General features: G+C 39.5%; 1 protein-coding gene across 3 annotated transcripts in view; it reads right to left on the bottom strand.

Moving 5' to 3' along the window:
* Positions 1–14,064, bottom strand: part of SLIT3 (slit guidance ligand 3) — a 473,506-nt gene that overhangs the window by 163,470 nt on the left and 295,972 nt on the right. For all 3 annotated transcript variants that reach the window (XM_083871948.1, XM_083871949.1, XM_083871950.1), the window contains one exon: positions 7,218–7,359. In XM_083871948.1, the coding sequence (XP_083728074.1) occupies positions 7,218–7,359 (142 nt within the window). The remainder of the gene's footprint in view (positions 1–7,217; positions 7,360–14,064) is intronic.

The raw sequence follows: 14,064 nt of genomic DNA, 5'->3' as shown, positions 1-14,064 counted from the left end.
TTGAAGGAGGTCAGTCCTGACCACCCTCTCTTGGCTTCCAATTATTTCAAGAAACTTCCAGCCCAGATCAATTCCCACATTTTCTCACTATGCTGGAACTACCTCAGGGATCTGAGGATTTCAAGATGATTTGCATTTTATTTGTCAAGTTGTAACACAAAACTATTCTTTTAGACTTCGTGAAAATGGAAGCAAGCTGACATAGAAAAATAAGAAGTTACTTTTTAATCCTGAATCTAATTTATTGTGAAAAGCTCTGTACATTCTGTAACATCTGTTTTTACTGCCCATTTTACAACACTGACAAGGAAAAGGCAGAACACCAGAAATTAGCAAGAAAATTAAGTAGCTTTCTGGTAGTTGAAATTCTGCCACCTGTAATATTTTCTCAACAGATTCTGTCATCTGACAATAGACATTCCTCAAACCCCCTCTTATTTTCACAGTCTTTTTAGGCAAAATAAACAGAACATGTGTTAGCCAAAAGACAATTAGTATTTCATCCAGTAAAAATCTGATTCGTATATTTTATGTCAAAGTTGTGATTTTATGCTCTCTCTTTCATTTTCAGTAATCGCTTTTCCTGTTTATAATCAGCTTTAAGGACGTACATACTCATTATATATGGCAATCTCTTTATTTTGCTTGGCAACACAGGAATTTTGCAGAGAAATTTGTATTAGATAATAGAGCTATGCCTTTTTAGTTACACTATTCGTTTTTGTTAGTAATTATTAATTTATATTTATACTGGACTGAAGTGATGTCTCTGGGAAAAAGAGACTACCCACACACTCAAGCCCCAAGAAACCTAAACCCAAACTAAAAACCAAAACAATCTCAAACTTACAAACCTTTTATGTTTACTCCTACACAGTTTGCCTGAGTAAATTAACCTGCACATAACTTTTTTTCTAAAATAAATCTCCCAATTATAAAAAGCAGTAAAGAAAGTAAAAATTGATATGGCCAAAATGAAAATCACCATGTGTATGAAATCCAGCTTTATCAAAACAAACCCATCCTCTTGTGCCTGCAGATGACATTAGTTACACAACTTCAGAAATAAAAGCAAAGATGTAAGGAATAAATCTGCCTTGATCTTGCAGCAGAAACTCCCTGCTGTTGCTGCTTGTTTCTAAAACTGTGAAATGCAGCTTTCTGTTTTCCTTAATTTGTCTCAGCACAGAAGACACCTTTATTCTTATAATTTTCCATATATTTATAATTTCTCCACTGACCATCAATCTAAAATATTTCTTATTTCTTGATTATTTTTGTGTTTTGAACTCAACAAAAAAATTTCTACGTATTTTTGGCCTGACAAAATAAACTTCAGTGGAATGCAGGACAGAGTTTGCCAGGTGAGATCCAGAAAATCCTAGTCAGGTTAGACACGAGAGGCTGTCCAGGGCCAATTTACAGCAGTGAATGAAAATCATATTACATGATTCAACTACAGGAGCCAACCTGATTCCCCAGCCAGAGAACTTGCCACCAGAGGCAATTATGGAGCATTTACTGCAGTGTTCAAAAATACTATGCTGGCTTCAGCTGCAGTATTTACTGGAAGACTGGGAAAATTATTATAATTTTCTTTCAGGAGGAAGAACAATGTTAAGTGAAAAATTGCCATTTCTTTATTTATGAAGTTTACAGTTTCTACACACATTCTTGATACGAGGAAAACCTCTTACCTTTATGAAACTGAGAACTTCAAAGCCAATTGTTAATAAACATGAAAATGCTGTCATGTAGTTAATGTTTAATTTATAAAACAAAAAATTATTCTTATTATAATGAGTAGTCACTGGTGCTCAATCTTTCTGTAATAGCTTTTCTGACTTTATTTTAATTGGAGGAAAATTAATTTTGAATATACCAGTAACTTAAATGCCTAGAAACTGTTCACCACCTTCTTCATACCACAAAAGCTTCCTAAAACTTCACAGGTGAAGTCCTAACTGGCCTGAAATACACATTCCTGCAGGTACTGAAGGACAGAGAAGGCAGTGTTTTCCTGAGACAATTCCTGAAACAACAAACAGAAACTTGTCTGCCTACAGGTCTGCAACACTGCCCAGCACAGTGGTACCCTCATGATATTAAATTTGTCAGGAAATCATTCATTAAAGGTAGAATAAGTAGAACATTACATTACAAAGTGGTCATCTTGCAGAAAATTAGGTTTGTGTTCATTTTGCCAGAACCAGGAGAAAACCAACGTAACATTTTTCCTGAGTAGAGATACTGCACCAAAATCATGTTCTACTCATACCTACAAAAACAGCCACCAATTCAGCTATCAAAAGTGAAAATGCTCAACTAAACCCATGTAGAACAAGTGACTAAAACAAACCTTAGGCCAGGTCTAGCTGCTGGTGGAAGAGCTGCCATCCCAGTTTACTCCACTCAGCTGCCAGATGGAGCTGTGGTTATTATCTCACAGACATGGGTGCCTAAACTGCACTTTTCCTTCAGGGACTGGCAGCCTCTTTACTGTCTGGAGCATTTAAACAAATTGGCCTCATTTCTGATTCAGGTATATCCCACCCAGCTTTACTCTTGGCTCATTCAATTCTAGTCCTCTCAACATCACCAGACACAGAGTATGGTACAGGTTAAGTGACAGTGGTGAAGGAAGCTTGATGTGAACAGATCTCAGATCTCTTTCAAGATTGAAGGATATACTTTACATCCTGGAGTTTGATTTATAAGTTTGCAGATGACTGAGACTTGGCTTTTCAGAGTAATTAGCATTGCACAGCACAAAGTGTTCAAAGCACAGTGCCTGTTGACTTTTGCTGCAGCTGTGAGTCCTCAACACTTCTGAATGTCTCAGCTGAGTCAGCCAGAACCCCAGATTACATCACCAGTGACCACCCAAGAAAAGTCTGTGCAAGTCACTTGCCCAGAATCAATTAATAAAATCACTGGCAAGAAGAGACACAGCCCATTTCTCTGAACAGGATCCATGAGATTATCTTCCCCACAGTCCCCATTTTACAATTTTCCTGTTTGCAACAAGTGAATAGACCTATCTATACACACAGCCTCCCTCCCTACACATCTCTGTATCCCTGGACAACAAGACATGAATCCAAGCTTTCAACAGCAGCATGAGACTGTGCTGTTGTTCAAGTGAATACCACCACAAATACATACAAAAGCTTTGAATGATGACTGCAGCTACAAACATTAACTCTGGAATTTTATAATTTCTTTCTTTTGCTTAACAAAAATAATTTGTTTAATTTAGTGGCCTCAAACCCAAAAGCTGAAATTGCCAATTCCACCACTAGGAAACTCAAGTGTACCAGAAGTGTGAGTCCCAGACCCCTGTAGAGCTCTCTGACTGGGATAGCAGCAATGCAAACAGGAGCTCCCTGTGCAGTTTAATAGTGAATCTGTGCCTGGATAGCCCCTAATGCACAGGGACAGACACACAGATTGTTGCTGGGTTTCCCAAGTACAGGGTACACTCCACCCTACATAGCTGGTGTCCACTGCCACCAACCTCAGGCCTTATCACCAAACATTCCTCACTTTCTCAGACTCACAGCACCTTGCTCACCCTGTCTCGATTTCCTCTGTTCCCAGTTCTTCTCCTCATGTGTCTGGTTGTTTCTTCATTTGAGCTCACCCTTCTTTTCCCATCGGTTTCTGTACTGGGCTCAGCATGTTTACATTCTCTCAAGCATCTGTCCCAACCACAATCCAGTCTCTAGCTTTAGCAAATAATTAATTCCTTATTTTAAGCAATCTGAAGATCCTTCAGAGAAGCAGCACCCAGTGCCAGTTGTTGCTGCTCCAGCATCTGCCTGTCCAGGCATCACCAGGCACAAACACCCTCTGGCAGCAGGAGGGGACTGTGTCCTGCTTTTGGGGGGCTGTGCCCCCAGGAGGGTCTTGCACCAACTGTTACCAAACACAAAGGCACAAGTGGTAGTCCCTGCATTACCATTTTAAGGTGTACAAAATTCTCAAGACAAGAGCTGCCCAGAATTCACATCCTAAAATATAGCCTTGGTTGCAGTGACAAATACAAGATGAGTGCATCAGTCTGAGGCAGACAAACAAACAGCATGAAAACTTCATTGTAAAGGAGGGACAAAGGAAGAGTGTTGTGAAGTGGGAGAAGATTAACAGGGCGTTACTGATACTCATCCCTGACTGGGAGGCATCAAACAAATGTGGCAGGCAGCAAATACTGTTTGCAGCACTACAGCCAGGGCTGGCAGTGCCCTTACCTCCAGTGCCCACACCTGCATGTGCAGGAAAGCTGGCCTGGGGCTGATTTATGCCAGGGCATCACTAATGACTGAGAAAGGATCTATCCAGCCCATGTCCTGAGCCAAGAGCAGCCCAAACCATGTGCTGAGTGAAAGCTGCTCCAGGTGTTTGCCACAACACCCTCCCAGGCTCCCACAGCTGGTTCCAGGTCTGTGCTCTCCCCTGGCTTTGCTGGCTCTGTGGGCTGAGCTGCCATTCAGTCTGACAGCTGCTGGCTGCAACGTTGTGATCAAGTCTGAGCAGAAAAACAGATTCTTTGGAGACTTTGCCTGCTCAGTCTGTTGATCATCCCTCCTTCCCCACACCTCTCCAGCCTCACACCCATTCTGCACTCACACCATGGTCCATATTTACCTTGCATGCATTTTCTCTTACCCTTTCTAAATACCTGCAACCTCTCCTTTTATTATAGATGCTGACCCAATGTAGTGGAATGAGTATTTTGTTCATGTTACCAGCAAACCACCATACCATATGCATTTCAATATTTCTTTTCAGTAAATGCCTCCAGGTGTGTAATGACTTTTGTTTTCACTCAAGTAGTCATGCAAAAAACTTTTCTGTGCTTATTCTCATGTGCTTCTCTATGACACAAACTGTTCATTTCTCCTCTGAAAAGCAAAACAGAACCACTTTGTAAGCAGACAATCTTTTGTAACACTCAGCACACAGTCTGTGTTCCTCAGCTTCAATTTCTCATAACTCATTTTTCCTCAGTCAATTTGGCTGCTGCTGTCAGCTCCCAACTGAACAAGAAGCTTTATAAAATACCAAATTGCATTCTCTACATTCTTGCTACCTATCTTATGAAATTATGAAAAAGCAAGTCTGGGATACAGATTTCTAGCTTTCCTAAATTGTTTGCTTAATAGCAAACATTCTTGTAATGAAGTCCTTCACCTCGAGGAGTAAGAGAGTAACACAACAGACTTCTTAGTCCTATGTGACAGAGGGAAAATTAGCATCATATGATGCTTATGTCCCATGACAAGTGAGTTTCCTGGTTTGTGATGGGTTTTCATCAACAAAAACAGTTTTAGGATTTGTTGGCAGCTTTGTCAGAGAAGGTTCTGTCTACCCATGCTAATGAAGAAAGTTAGGGAAGCTGAATAAAAGATCTTTAATTAATACTGAAACAGAGTGAAATGTAGGTCACCTTTAATAACTGTGTTAGAGCAACAGCTGTGTGTTTCATTTTTGTAGAACAGTTTCTAACTCAAGGGTTCTTACCAGGGCAATTTGGCTTACAAGAAAATACTGACTTAGGGGGAAATACAAGAACTAGCCGAACTCAACGTTCCTTGGGGTTCTTATGCTCACAGCATTAGAAGGACATGGATCTGCTGGAGCAAGTCCAGACGAGGCCACACAGACAATGAGAGGGCTGGAGCCCCTCTGCTACTGAGAAAGGCTGAGAGAGCTGGGGATGGTCATCCCGGAGAAAAAAAGGCTTTGGGAAAACCTTAAAGCCTTTTCCAGTGCCTAAAGGGGCTCCAGGAGAGCTGGAGAGGGATTTTTGACAAGGGCCTGGAGTGACAGGACAAGGGGAAACAGTTTAAAACTAAAAGAGATCAGTGTTAGATGGGATATTGGGAAGAAATTCCTCCCTGTGAAGGTGGAGAGGCCCTGGCACAGGTTGTCCAGAGAAGCTGTGGCTGCACCATCCTAGCAAGTGTCCAAGGCCAGCTTGGATGGAATTTGGAGCAACTTGGGATAGTGGAAGGTGTCTCTGCCCATGGTAGATGGTCTTTAGAATTGCTTCCAACTTAGAACATTCCATGATCTTATGAATTTATGCTTTATCACGGTAAATTCTGCTGTGTACCAGTATTTCTACAGCAAGAAGAAGCGGGATGAGTCCAGTAACCATACAAATATTTCAATTTATACTGTGTAGACTGCAAAAGCTGGCTGGATGTCAGAAAACTCTGTATGACAAGAACCTAAATAGGAAAAGAATTGATCTGCACTCCCTGTGGACTAACGACAAACAAAATGGTTTAATGTAACAGTATTTCAGGACCACAGTAGCAGGAAGTCATGGACACAGAAATAGATGGTTCCAATTCCTAAAGGTAGTAAAGGCAAACAAGTCTGTAAAACCAGCATCTGATTCCACAACACAAGGCACAAAACTTGTAAAAGAACTAGAAATAACAATGTGGAAGACAAGATGTTGAAGGTAAAATCAGCAGGGACAATGTGCTCTGATGTTCTAATTCATTATAAATGCATCCTGCCAAGGTAAAAAGACATCCTTCCATCTCACGGGGAAGTCACTGACTAGAAATAAGAAAGGACTGTGTATTTTCATTTACTGACTACAGAACTGCAATTCTGGGTTTGTGAAATGTAAACACGATCTGAACTTAAGGCCCCAAGAACTTTACCTTTCTTTCAGGTAGGACAGTACAAAATTATCTTAATTTACATTTAAAAATGGTTTGAGCTCTTAGATCAAAAGCATAAATCAAAGAGGACAACTACGATGCTGTTTTACACCACAATGACACAGACTCCGAGATTCAGAAGGCTGAAAATGACTCCTTTATTTTTGGGATGTGTCTCCTCCCTTTTATACTGTTTTACACAGACCAATTTGATTAGTGACACAAAGACAAACCCCTTTAATCATATTGGTCAGACCAGGGGGACATCAAGAAGAAGTCCCTCCTAGGAAAAGGAATTAATAACATAGATAATACAGTTACAAAAGTATTTCTCCTGTTTACAAAAAATTCTCTGGGAAAAGAATTTCAGAAACCAAAACACCTCAGGCATGGAACCAGGGCTACACAACAACATACCTGACAACTACTTAGAACAGTTTTTAAAACATGTGCTTTTCCTCCACACAGGAGGCCATAAAATGGAATAAAAATGGAGAGACATGGAAAAGATCTGTGCATTAGACTGGCACTTACATTTCCCAAATGTCCTCTGGGAGGTTGGCTGGGATCTCTGTCAAGCCCCTGCCCCGACAATCCACCACGTTGTTGCTGCAGGTGCAGGCGGAGGGGCAGGTGATGGAACTGGCGCTGCACGACGGGGGCTCCGACTGGGAACCTGGGACACAAGGGAAACATTAAATGGCTTTCAAAAATGATGGTGTGAGATTTTAACAAAATACTCCAGGCTCTGAGTCTTGCAGATCCTCTTCCTATACAAGGTAATAATTTATTTGCAAGTGAATGTAATATTCTACAAACCAACTGCAGACAAAACGTGTAAAAGGTTACTGTGTTCTTGTTCGTCCTCAGTCTCCTCTCCATCATTCTCTCTCCCTCATGAACACTTCATGCTCACCCAGATCAATTCATTCAGAGATTTTCAAATTAAGCTTTAGGATCAAATAGTATTTCTAAAAGTTATATTTGCCTAGAAGTTTCCATTACACAAGCACTTCTTGAGTACTTTTACATACTGAGAGAACTCTCATCAGCGATGACTTATATTTTTGAAACAAGGCAGCCTGTTATGGTGTGAAGACTGGGAATATAAAGCCATTTTTTTTCAGGATTAGACAATGCAGTTATGGAAACAGAAAAAGAATTTAGAAAAACATGAGTTCAAACCTTCAAACCCTTGCTTAAGCTATACAAAAGACACAAAGCTACACACACAGCAAAGGTGTAGCATGAGGACACTGCTCTATACAAATTCTAGTCAATACATTAGATTCAGGCTTAATTAAGTGTCATTACATTTTTTTGAAACTGTAGCAATTATGTCAATTTTACTCAAATGGTTATGATTCCTACATTTGAAGTTTTGATCTATGCATACATTTAACCATAGATAAAATGGGTTTGCTATGCTAATTGAGGTTATCAAGATGTAGCAGTTATTGGTTTATTTATAGTGAGTCATATTTCAAAGTACATGGAACACAAGAAGCCCTCTATCTTTATGTTGAGATACAGATGGCTAAATGGGAAGGCTTGTGCTGGTAAGAAGTGACAAAAATTGTAAAAGATTGGCCTTTTGGGTGGGAAAATAAAAACATCTGAGTTGTCAAAACACAAATACATACAAAAATGTGAAAAAACTATCCACAAAGCTGTACATTTGTTTGGTTTGTCTTTGAAAAGATCCATGATGGATACTTTCATGAATTCTAACTACAGGTGACAAAAAGTTAAAAAACAAATTATTTGCACCAACTTGTAATCCAATGTATGTCAGGACAATTAAAGATTTTATAAAAATTCAACATTTCTATAAATTTCCTCTCTTGATTTATGCCACCATACTTGCTTGGCTTAGCTCTTAACTCTGCCCAGCAGTGTCAGCTTGTATGGAAAGCTACACATATCCCTGCTTTCACCACCTTGTAAACAGCACAGCAAAGTCAGTATCAGAGAGATTCCAGTGGCATCTCTAAGTGTCATTATTTTCAAAGGCAGCTACACTTTGAAAGGACATCAGCTGAAAGCTTCTGCAAGTGACTTTGCACTTGCAGAGGGAGCCCTTGTGGAAAGCAAAACACAATTACTGTGGAATCATTCCTTCCATTAGAAAGGTGTTGAATTCTGATGGGAATTAATTTCAATTTGTCTGAGTTTCCTTAAGTTCAAGCATGCTGTCATCCTCTTTAAATATTATTTTGTAACCAGGGCAGACAGAAGTGCCTTATATTAAAATACAGTGTTGAGTTTCAGAACAAGATCACCATTTCAATTGTGGGTGAAATATTTGAATACTGGGTTTGAAATATTTTTTATTGGGTGATCACCTTGACTTCCTGTCAGGACACCAGATGAAAACTCTGGGTTTCACAGCACTGTGTTTTAAACAGACCTCTCATTGATGTTAATCAGAGTGGCTCACTTTTGGCAGTCCAGACCTCAGAGCTCCAATCCAGGCAACCAGAAGTTAGATTTTAAGAGGTAGTGACCATCTAGAAATAAATGAATCTCACAGGAAATTTGTGCATGGGCAGGGGTCAGATACATTCTTTATGAGAGTGGGCAGCTGCTTCCACCATGAGATGATCCTAATGATCCCTTCTCTTTGCTAAAATACCCTCTCATTTGTAGTCTACCCTCCAACCACTTTGACAGCTGCAGGTAAGGAGTTTTCCATCAACACTCTTTCATCTCAAGACAGAGACCATTTCAGTGTCACCCTGAAGAATCATCTGAGCTAAAAACTACTGTAAAAAGAATTAAATAATGTAATTAAAGTCTAAATCCATATGGATATGGTCTAAAGAAACAAATTCATATTTATCAAGCAACCTGAACTTTGGCTTGCTCCAGTTTCAAAATCTTCTTATTGGCTTAACAGTCTATCCATGTGAGCCAGCATTTAACACAGTAGTTAAGTGGTAGCTATTTGAACTAAACAAGAAAAACCAATGTCACTAATTAAACATGTACATGTTTAACAGGCAGGACAAGCAGCTCTCCTGGGTTTGTTTTCTGGCCATAGAAATGCAGGGCACACATACCATCACTGTCAATTAATAGAATTCTTACAAAACTGACAGAAACCTGCACAACAGCACTGCCAGCTTTGTCTCTCACGGAGTCTAACATTTCTTTAGGATTTTAACTGTGACTACTTCCAAAAGCAGTTTATATTGCCTCAAAAAGCACACAGCCCTCTATTGTGTTTGTGTAAGAACAAGAGGTTTGTTCTTTGACCTGATCACCTGCATTTTACATTTTTTCTTTGCCTACCCTGGGGTACAATGGCCAAAACAAAATGAAGGACAAGTGAGTACAAACGAGGACTGCAAGCCTTTAGGGATAGGGAGAAATTATCAAAATAGGAAGAAGCTTCAGAGCAATCCTTGTTCTCTGGGAAGTAGAAAGTTGGCAACAAGGTCAAAGCTTCCACACAACCATTACCATCTCCACATCTGATGTGTTTTCTGAAGAGGCTTTGTAGCAGGGGAAAACTGCATTTTGCACAGTTACAACACCACAAAATAGTTATAACATCACTGTGGGTTGGAGAAGCAGCAGTACACTCCCTTTTTGTTAGGACACAGCATCAAAAAAGCTGATGTGCTGTCAGCTGGAGCTCTGAGAGTCCGTGCTGACACGACTGCATCTGAACCAACAGCAGAAGGTTCAGTGGAGCTCAGCTCAGCACCTCCCCAGTTTGGGGATGCAGCACTGCAGAGTGCTGGGAAAGGCAGGGCATGCAAGGGGGGGCTCTGAAAAGGGAAAAAAGATAGAAACAAGTCCAGTAGAACAAAAAGCAGGTAGCAGCAGTAAAATCAGAGAATCATTAAGGCTGGAAAAGGCCTCCAAGACCACGGAGTCCAGCCATCAACCCAGCACTGCCAGCTCCACAAGCCTCTAAACCAGGTCCCCAAGCATCACAAGCACCTTTCTTTCTTCTTCATGAGCAAAAGTAGATCCAGACTGCAGGTTTCTGAGATTTTTAATGATAAAAAGACTTTGTGTATAAATTGCTGTTATCCTGATGAAATGCTTTTGCTTATGTTTTTCCTTGCCAAAGAACAAAATGCTGCTATTGCACATGCACACTGAACAGGCATCTAGCACATATTCCATCAGCTCTCACACAAAATATCATCTGTTTAGGTGAATGTTTCTTGAATAATATTAGAAACAGAATTTCAAATCTGATTTGGATTTAATGGTCCCACTTCAATGAGGATCCATTGTTTGCAGATCTACAGAATTAACGCACAAAAAAATCCAATCCATTTAATCAGTTTAATGTTTGTATTGTTGTGGAGAACAGTTTTGAAAAAGACTGGTTAATAAAACAAGTCTAAGTAAGCTATGGAATATAAAGTCATTAAAACTTGGCTATGACTTTCATGGGTTTGTAGAGTATAAGCATAGAGATGATCAAGGGCCCTGATGCAACACAGCCTCTAAAGGATATTTTGAAATCTAAAAATGAATTTTCCCTTTGCTGCCAATACTTCTTCAAAAGAAAAGATACAGGAAAGGCAGAAATGTTTCAAGATTCCTCTTTGTGTCCTTCACTAAGTGCAGTAAACTCCTCACAGTGTGGCTGCAGCAAAAGGAAATGGCCACAGACAAATCAGCTGCATTTACATTATTCCCCTTCTGAAGTTATTCTCACAATCTGTCATCTTGCCATTGCAGATTTTTTGTAATACACAGCAGCCCTAGTTCACCATGTTAATTATGTTTTTCTCTGAGATAAAAAAATCATCAACTCAATCATACATTTTGCTTAAAGAAAAACATGAACAAAATGTGGAAGCCAAGGCAGGAGTATGATTAACAAAAATTACTGTGCTTTTTTTTACCTGATGCAGTGGAGTGACAGTGTCAATAATTATGGGAGCCAATATCTGGCACCACTTTAATTTACAGTCTCAGACTATGGGTTAGGGGAAAAGGGAAAAGAAAGGGGAGACTTAGGACCCAGAAGTTTACAGAGAAATCAAATGCTTTTTTCAAGTAAGTCCTTCATTGGCCTCTTTTAAAAGCAGCAAATGGACTACTATTACAATTAGAATAGAATTGTTATGGTGTATAAATGGACAGTTTAAATGTCACAGGCCTCTAAAATAAATTTTGCAATTACCAAATAAACTAAATAATCTCATTAGCGCTGACACCCAATTACAGCACACTAAGCAGTGTGTTTTATTACCTCCTCACCTATCCAATCACCTCTGCAGCAGCTCCTTTCCACCAGCAAAATGTTAAGTTATTTGTAAAACATGTTAATGTTAATGGATTTTAAGATAAATCTGACAGGACCTCCTGGTTAAAAACCTGTGCTGACTTTACATCATTTAATGTATATCAGACACGAAATTATTGATCAATAAACAAAACACTACAAGTATTGCAGATCCATGGATATAGTATGACCTTTTTGCGTGTAATTAAATAACCCATTGGAAGTTCTGACCATGCTGGGATATCTGAAATCAATTCCAGCTGCATGAGCCACAGTTTGCACTAGATTCCCAGTGATATCAACTAATTTATTCCGAAACACCTACAGCAAATGTTGCTCCTGATTGATGTCTGCATCCCAGTATAAAGGGACATCTGAGCACAGAGTCCTGCAGAGGGAGATGGGCAAGGGACCCACAACTGACCATATGCAAAATTAACATTCCTTATTGAAGGGAAATATTCCTCTAATGGACAAAATTTGTACAAATTTGTTTATCCTACACAAATGTGCAGCAAATGTTTTAAGCAAATATTTCCATCTATGGTTGTTCAACAGCTATTTGCTGAGCACAGCTTTAAGATTTGTGATTAGTAACTTAAGCCTCTAATTGATGTTAATACCATTGAGTTCATGGTATGCAAAAACTTGCCAGTCATGAATATTCATTATTTCATTCAAGTTCTCTGCTTTGTTGAACGTTCCCAAAGAGTAAATTTATCTGTTAAAAATTCATGGCACATAAGCACAACAGTTCTGTAAGGCAAAAGTCAACACTAATCAGTATACAAATAAATATCAAGGAATAAAACTGGAAATATCCAACTACACTGAAAGGAAGGTCTGGCTTAATGAATGAAGCCCACTTTATTCTACAAAATCCTACTTAGTTTCACAATCTATCAGTAAAGTAACACCACTGAAAATCAGACCTCACTTCACACTGCCTTATCCTAAAAGCACTAATATTGCAATTATTTAATTAACAATAACAGCACTACAATTATATGGAATACTGCTAGAGAAAAATGAAAAAAGTAGAACAAAGAAGCAGTCTCGATTTTAACAACTGAGGTTGAAGGGGTGAATTGGTTCTTCTGAAGGGTTAATAAAACAGAACCTGTGAGACAACTGAAGTTTATAAAACTATGACAAAAGTGTTTTTCTTTTAGGGAAATTTATTCCACCTAAGCCTTCCAAAGGAGGGGTTGAAAAGTCAGATTATCTCTTATGCCCTGTCTCCACTCTGAGTCTTTCAAGGTCTTTCTCTAACCCTGCCAACATACGCATATTCACCTTAAAGCAGGCAAAACTTAATTTTCCAACTACTGCACCACAAGGAAGGCTGCCTGTGTGCATTTGGTTCTCTGGTTTGGACACTGTCTGCTCTTCCAATGACTAAAAAAAATCTAACAGAAGTTTTTAGAAGATGTAATGCTCCTGCAGCTCAAATGGTGACCCTGCACAGTCATTTCATTAAAGCCAACTCCACAATTTGTATCAGCACTCTTGAAGGTGCACATGAAGTGACATTTAAAAATAGGTCCAGAAATAATACAGTGAACTTATAAATATATTCAAGCATAAAAATGAAGAGGAACATAAATTATTTAAGTGAAAGGATGCCACCTGCACAAGGTTAAAAGATAGATAATGGTCATGATCAATTGTGAAGGGAGTACAGTCCTAAACAGGTGATCCATTGTGGACTGTTCCAGGATGAAGTTTGGTAAAGTTATGGGAGGAATGGAAATAGTTTAACACTACTCAGTCCTTGGGCTTTGATTTACTGCTATTTGAAAAGGAGTTTTAAATACTACATGATTTTGTTTGCTTGCACATTTGTCTTTGCTTCTGCCCTCCATCTGCATCCTGCTGCAGGAGCACAGGGCTGTCCCGGCCTTGGCACAAAAGCTGCTCTCTTCAGGAGGAGGAGGAGGAGGGTGGGATTCACTCCAGGCAGAGGCATTACAGACTGACACAGACATTCAGAGATGGCAGACACAGTGGGAAATGTCTCCTGATAATGACATCCAAGGGCTCCAGACCGGTCATGAGCTTCCCCATGTTCAGATCTGGAGGGAGGAAATGCTTTTTTCCAGGTCAGTAGGCAAGAACTGAAGA

The sequence above is a fragment of the Zosterops lateralis genome, assembly GCF_965231275.1.
Source record: "Zosterops lateralis genome assembly, chromosome: 14".
Classification (NCBI taxonomy): Eukaryota; Metazoa; Chordata; class Aves; order Passeriformes; family Zosteropidae; genus Zosterops; species Zosterops lateralis.
This window is presented reverse-complemented; position numbering and strand designations above follow the sequence as displayed.